The 7,955-nt window shown below is 29.9% G+C and overlaps 1 protein-coding gene across 1 annotated transcript; it reads left to right on the forward strand.

Annotated features, from left to right (window-relative positions):
- The first annotated feature begins 7,089 nt into the window (after window positions 1-7,089).
- On the forward strand, window positions 7,090-7,506 carry LOC133694364 (classical arabinogalactan protein 10-like). Its single transcript, XM_062115863.1, has one exon. It carries the CDS (start codon window positions 7,090-7,092, stop codon window positions 7,504-7,506), a length of 417 nt encoding a protein of 138 aa, XP_061971847.1.
- The last annotated feature ends 449 nt before the right edge of the window (window positions 7,507-7,955 follow it).

The following is a 7,955-nucleotide window of genomic DNA, read 5'->3' on the forward strand; positions in this document are numbered from 1 at the left end:
TCCACGAGGTCTCTAGTTAAAAACAAAATCAACAAGCTGCATTTATTTCTTTTTTCTTGTATTAACTCTAACCAAATACACTCCTCGTTGCTATTCACTTGACAAACAATGGCAGATGGGTAAGAAAACTATCACAATCATGATTGTATTGCAACTGCAGTCATCCTATAACTCAAATGGGTTATTGACTTATTGATATTATTATTATAATATATATTATAGGTTAAATTTATAGTATTTACTACATGATCTCTGTGTATTGGGTCTGATTTTTTTTAAAACTGTAAAAAAATATATAGATGTTGTATTAATATGGATCAACCTGTAAATATCATCAAAAATCCATTATATATTCTAAATAGATCAATCACAAAGTTCAAGATAAAAGTATAGAAGAGATAATGAATAGACTTGTTACAAAGATTTTGGCTGGGATTGATTTAAAGATCAATCAAAGCATCAAGGGTAGATTCTAGTTCATTTAATTCAAGTATAAAAAAGGTACAATCCATCTACAACATGAGCTTAAAAGTGGCGGCATTTTCTCCTTCCATTGCATAAATGGGAAATAAAGCAGTTTCCTTAGCTACCAAGGTTAACCATGGCATAAATGGGAAATAACTTTTTCTTCCAACAAAGGGATTAATAAAAGTTTACAATTAATTCTCCATGAATAAAAGGAAAACACAAGTGGCAACAACTTATGCCTTCTTTTCTATGATATGTATGGAAGCTAAGTCCCCTATAAATACTTTAGTTTCACTTCTCTTTTATTTTTTATTTTTTTGTTCTCTTTGAGTTTTGTCATCCTAGAGAGAATTTTAACATTGTCTTTTATTTTTCATTTATGCTTTAGGGTTTGATTAATTAGGTAAAGCTCAAGGTTGCTGGGTCTAATTATTAATTAGTTTCTACTATGACTTAAAGCTTATTTGGATCTATATTTTTATGTTTATTAGTATAAGTTTTGGATTAGTTTTATAAGTGGATTAATTTAGTCCAGTAGATTCATTAAAATTTTTATTTTTAAAAGTATAAATACTCTTTGTAATAACAAAATATTCAAATTTAATAATATTGTTGCTGTCAAATCTATTCAGCTTGTGTGATAGAGGTTATTGTATTCTTTGGTTCTCTAATGAACTAAATTGATATATAAAAAATTAACTAGTTTCATAGTGTCTTTCTTATACTTCTCGTTCATGAATTAGTATTCCTAGTGTGTAGGTTTTATTCCAATAATACAAGTGTCTTTGGACATGTTTTCATTGTCTCACACTCCTATCAGACATGTTTTGCCTATCCAGGATTCATCATCAATCTTGTTGTGGGTACCATGTGATTACGATGTTCGCATCACATACTGGATGATACACTTTTAAAATATTGAGATGCCAACATATTGGATCAACTCGAGTCAACCCTAGTTAACCTGTAAAACATTGTGACCGAGTCATGAGACCATAACAGCCCTATAAAAATACAAATTGAAATAAATCAGGAAGCTCAATTCCAATTAACCAAATATTGAAGAACTAAAATGAAAATAAAAATTCAATTTTAAAAAAAGACCCATAAAAAGTGACTCGATTAAACTTATGTAAACATGTTAAACCCACAACTCGAGTCATGAGAACAGGGTTATTTATAGAAAAAAAAATACAAAAGCCAATTCTAAACTAATTTATTGTCGAAGAATAAAATTGAAAAAAAATTAATTTTAAAAATAACAAAAAAAACCCAAGTCAACTTGTTAAACTTCTGATTTGAGTAATAAAACTTGGATAACTATATAAAAAGAAAACTAAAAAAATATGTTTTTTTTAAGTTAAGCAATAATTTTTTTATCTTAGTATAATCTTAAAAAAATATTGGAAACTCTTTGATTTTATTTAAATAATTTTTTTAAAAAATAAATAAATAAAAGCCTTTTAAAAACTAAACACAGAAGTATAACCCTAATGGAACTATTCCTAACCCAAAACCAGGGACAACCCACTACACCTGCCCATCTAATTATCATTTGCCTAGCCAATTTTTTCTTAAAATCAAATGATCGGTCATTTACAACCCCAGTTTCCAGCGACTAAAGGATCACTAGAAAATTAGTGTATAGGTATTTGATGCTTTTCAACTCATTTTTTTTTTATCTAAAACACCTATAAAATATCTTAGAGACCTTGATAAATTCATTTAAGACATGAAATAACCCAAAAGTTGATCCAAAAACCCAAATCAACCTTAATCTAAAACATTTTCCAAGCCCATGGACACCAAGATTGACCTTTCTCGTGCCTAAAATCAGTATCAAATTTTAAAAAAGGACCCACAAAAAGTGACTAGAGTAAACTTATGTAAACATGTTAAACTCATGTTCTAAGTTATGAGAACGAGGTTATCTTATAGAAAAAAAAATACAAAAGGCAATTCTTAACTAACCCATTGTCGAAGCACAAAATTGAAATAAAAAATCAACTTTAAAAAAAAATTAAGTCAACTTGGGTTAATCTGTCAACTTGTGACTTGGATAATAAGACTTAGATAACTACATAGAAAGAAAACTAAAAAAAAAATCATGCTCTTTTTTTTTTAAGTTGAGCAATATTTTTTTACCCATTATGATCTTAAAAAAAATTATTGGTGTATATTCTTTTTTAAATAAACTCTTTGACTTTATTTAAATAAAGTTTTTTAAAAAAATAAATGAAGGAAATCCCTTTCAAAAAGGAGCACAGAAGTGTGGCTCTAATGGAATTGTTCCCAACCTCAAATCAAGGATAACCTAATGCACCTTCCCATCTAAATATTGTTTACCTAGCCAATTTTTTCTTTAAAACAAATGACTCGTCATTTATAGCCCAAGTTTTTAGCAACTAGAGGGTCGTTGAAAAATTAACACATGGATATTTGATACTTTTCAATTCATTTTTTATCTAAAAGACCGATAAAACATCTTAGAAACCTTGATAAACTAATTTATGACCTGAAATCATCCAATAACTGGACTAAAAACTCAAAATCAACTTGAATCTAAATATTTTTCGAGCTTAGATATACCCTCTCAAACAATGAAAAAGCCAAAGAACACCCAAGAATAACACCCTCATCAAATAAAACTCATTAACACCAAAATTGAACTTTCTCATGTCTAGAATCAATGTCAATTTTTTTTTTAAAAAACCCATATAAAGCGACTCAAGTAAACTTATGTAAGCATGCTAAACTTGTCACTTGAGCCATAAGAATGAGTTTACCTTAAAGAAAAAAAAAACAAAACATAAAAGCAAATTCTTAACTAACTTATTGTTGAAGCAAAAAATTGAAAAAAATAATTTCAAAACAAAAAAAATTCAATGCTCCATTCCATAGAGAAATGTGAGAGGGAGCACGATAAATTTATCTACAATGATTCCCCGACACTACTTAGTTTTTATTAGTTTAAGATTAATTTTTTTTACACCCTATACTAGTGATGATTAATTAACTCTTCTTATTTTTGTTATATACAAAATTCATCAAATATGTTGAAGCTTTGCTTGTTAACTAACTAAACCTTATTAAATTTCTTTGCCCCTAAAACCCTTAAAGCTTGTTGATTAGATCACATAGTAGATTTGGAAGCCCGCACTATGTCATAGGCTAGAATAAGAAAAATTTTTGAAAAACAAAGGATGTTCAAGTGATGTAAGTGTGTTTAAAAGAACATTAGATAAAATTTGTTTTTGTTTAATTAGGTCCATGTTTTAAACACAAGTCGGGTCGTGGAATCAAAATCATCCCATTGAGGAAAAAAAAAATTCCTAAACAACCTTATGTCATAGGATGAAAGCGAAAAAAAATCAATTTTATAAAAGAACCTAAAAGAAAATAGCAACCAAAAGAATGATGACCAAATTTGAAACAAAAAACAAATTAGAGGACAACTTATATTTTTTAATTGAAGGATGAAATTGAAAAAAAAATCAATTTCACAAAAGGATAAAAAAAATAGCGATTAAAAGAATAAACATGAAATCTAAAAAATAAAATAAGAGGAAAAAATTAATTTTCTAGTTGAAGGGTGAAATTGAAAAAAAAAATTAAATATTACCAATGGATCCAGAAATAAATTAGCAATAAAAAAATAAGAATCAAATATGAAATAATAATAAAATGAGAAGATAACTCATAATTTTTAAAAGGTGAGCGTGGTTCCCGAGAAGTAGAGTCTTTTGATGACACACTATCATGAAAAAAATCACACGTGCCGCCCTATATAAAAGATAACGTTGCGCTACATCTATGCCACCGCGAGCCAACTTTATCTTGGCTATTAACTATTGTCTCCCATATTTGTTCTAACATTCAATGTGATATTTAAAACCTTAATTGTTCTAAATCAATATAATCTGAAATATATTTCAACAAACCAAGTATTGAACCTTTTTCTAGACATAACATTGTGTCAACCTTTTATATATATATATATATATATATATATATATATATATATATATATGCAATCAAAACAAATCAAATAATTAAGACAACTCCAAAATAAAGAAGCATGAAAGGATTAAATTATATAAAAAAAGAACCTACCTTCAATCGTTTGGAAGGTGGGCTAGAGGTAGGTATTATAGGACAAAAATTGTGTGAACCTTGTAACTACTGACAGGGTGTAAGCCGGATGGGAGGAACAGAGGAAATAGCTTTGGGATACCTAACTACGTACAAGGACAACAGAAAAAGGACGAAAAATTTTTCCCTTAAAACTTTAAGCATTATAAACTAATAAAATCGAATCTTATTTTGTAGAAACAAGCATTTATAAAGAATTGAAATATTTTCTCTGGATCTCAAATTATCTTAAAATTAAACACACATGATAAGTGATAAATAGTTAATTATTAATCTCATTTAGCTCCATTTGGCACTGTATTTCAAAAATTTAAAAAAAAAATTAATTTTTTTATTTTAAATTAATATGTTTTTTATGTTTTCAAATCATTTTAATATACTGATCTTAAAAATAATTTTTTAAAAATTAAAAAATATATTATTAATATATTTTTCTAAATAAAAATTATTTTTTTAAAAAACTCAATCATATTCTTATGTTCAGCAAAATATAATTTAAGTAATCGACCACATTAGTTAGTTTGTACTGGTGTAGGTGGCCGCAGCGAATAGATGCACTGTGTTATGCTCGATACAAGTTAAATTTTTTCTAACTTTAATAAATGATGTTCAGGATTTGTCAATGTATTTGACGAAACAATAAAAATCTTAGATTTGAGTTATTATCGTGATTGAGTTTAATAAATGTAATGAATTTAATAATATAATAAGAAAAATATTAATAAAAAATAAAAATAATAAAAAATAACAATAACTAACTATAAAAAATAATTTACTAATATTATACTCAGAGAAAAAAAAATACTAATTAAAAACTCACCATTGTTTTGTTGTGGGAATTAAACCTCATTATAAAGAGCTCATCCATGCATTAACACATGTAACACATAGATTAATCATTATTTTTTATAAAAATAATATTTATGTTTATTATATTATCAAATCGTTTTAAAAATAGACCTGGTATTAAAAAAAGAGGATGAAAAGATAAAATAATTTGATTTCAAGAGTAATTTAGTTATTTAACTGTATTTTAAAAAATAAAAAAAATATATAAAACAGTTCTTGGAAGTCGGTCTAAAAACTTTTTGTATTTAATAGTAAGTTAGTCATTTCAATAAGTCATCAAATATTAAAAAATTAATTTATCTCCAATAATAATAAATGAATCATATAAAAAAGATTTTAAATATTTCCAATAGCAAATTAATTAATTTTGTTTGAAAAATGCGAAATAATCATTACAAATTTCCAATTACAAATACAATGGATGTTTTATTAATTTTTTTTCTTTAATGATTTGGTAGCAAGAGTAGTATTAGATTTTGAATCATTGCTGAATTTAAAAAATCATATTTTATTAGATTAATTTAACATCGCCAAGATTGAATTTTTGTTGTCGGTTGTTAAAATGGAAAAACAAATCACCAAAGTTGCTGTCCAGATGACCAGACCCTAGTTAACTGTCCGTTGTCATCGTGGGTTCTTGTATTGTTGGTGCACATGTTTGATAATAATAATAATAATAATAATAATTTGAACGAACTATATAAAGGAGCCGTCCACCAAGATGTGCGTAAGCCTAATATTTTGTATATAGGTCACTAAAAATAAAAGTCGGTCCAAGACAAACAATGCTAAAAATATAATATAATTATTACTTGAAACTAATAATTGGCAAGCCTTTTAGGGTGCTGCTATTACTATGTTCGCAAGTTAAATCCCAATAATGAAGAAAAGAAAAAAAAAATCGATAAGAATTTGGCATAGAATATCACACAATATAGAATAAGCACATTGGTGTTTTTTTTTTCTTTTTTTTTTTATCCACTGAAAGCTAGAGTGCTAGACATATCACACCCCCAACCACAAAAAAAAAAACCTGCTATATGGAGTAAAAAAATAAAGCAATGCATACTTGAGGGTCTAGCTGCTGTGATCAATCGTGTGACTTGTTCCGTTCCCGTCTCGGGTTCGACCTTCTATGTGTACGCCTGTCATCCCCGTGGTGCCTAACCTGTCCCTGGGCTTGCAGGATGTCCAGTGGACCGTGAGAAATAGTCGTGGTGCGCGCAAACTGGCCCGGACACCCCACGTGAATAAAAAAAAAAAAAGAAGCAACAACGTGCTAACCATAATCCTCAAATAATTATTTTTTTTGTTTTTATTTATTTATTTTTAAATAAAAATTAGACAAGCTTAGAATCAACGCGTTTTCGAATCATCAAATAATTTAACGGCTGTTATTAATCTCCGTCAAAATTACACTCTTCGCCTTTCTAATTAGGCACCACACGGGTGCTCAGTTGCAATTTCACACATTGAAAGAAACAAACAGGAAATTGCCTTGTCCCTTGAACCGACTAAAAACCTGAAACCATAATCCTCCTTTCTCTGTATAAATACCACATTGTCTACCTCTCTCTTCTTGTCTTCTTTGCTCCCTCTACTTGACAACTTCCAATAACAATGGCTTTCAAAACCTTGGTGTGCTTGATGCTTTTGGCTCTCTTAGCTGGTTCAGCCTTGGCTCAGGGACCAGGAGCCGCACCGACAGCTCAACCAACCAAATCACCATCTCCTGCACCCGCTGCACCTACAACTCCACCTCCCGCTCCAACTCCCGCTCCATCAGTCCCTGCTCCAACTCCCGCTCCATCAGTCCCTGCTCCAACTCCTGCTACCGCTCCATCCACATCTCCTTCTTCGTCTCCAGCCAGCTCACCACCTTCTCCCTTGGCCCCTGGTACTGGTGGTGGCTCCATAGCCACTCCTCCAAGTGACACCGCTTCTCCTCCATCTCCTTCGAACGCCGATGGCTTGAACAGGGCCACGATGGCTGGTGCTTTGATAGGAGTGGCTGGTGTGTGGTCTTTGTTGATGTAGGAGATCTGGTCATGGATCGGATGTTGATTATTATTATCATTTTTATCAATGTTTCATTTTAGTAGGGATTTATTCTTGTCATTGTTTTGAGTCGTTTTGTAATTTTGTTTATGGACGGTGATGGTGGCTCCTTTGGTTTATTTTGACGGTTGAGATGTGATTATTGTCATTGATTGCTCATCATGTATTCAAATCATTTTTATTAGCCTTATCTTTCGTTTAATTACTAGGTGCTTTGTACTTTCCATCTAGTTATAATTGATTGCAATTGCGATTTACTTGATGATCAGCTGGATCTGAATTCCCATTTTGATATCCTTGACCTTGCCAGGGAGACACTCTCTGAGTGAGGGAGTGAGTGCGAGAGACAGAGATTGGAAAAAGTAACGTAGAAGGTTTCGGGGCAGTTGTTTTGTCTGGCTTCAATGGTAATGGTAATGGTAATGGTG

Source organism: Populus nigra, chromosome 5, assembly GCF_951802175.1.
Source record: "Populus nigra chromosome 5, ddPopNigr1.1, whole genome shotgun sequence".
Lineage (NCBI taxonomy): Eukaryota > Viridiplantae > Streptophyta > Magnoliopsida > Malpighiales > Salicaceae > Populus > Populus nigra.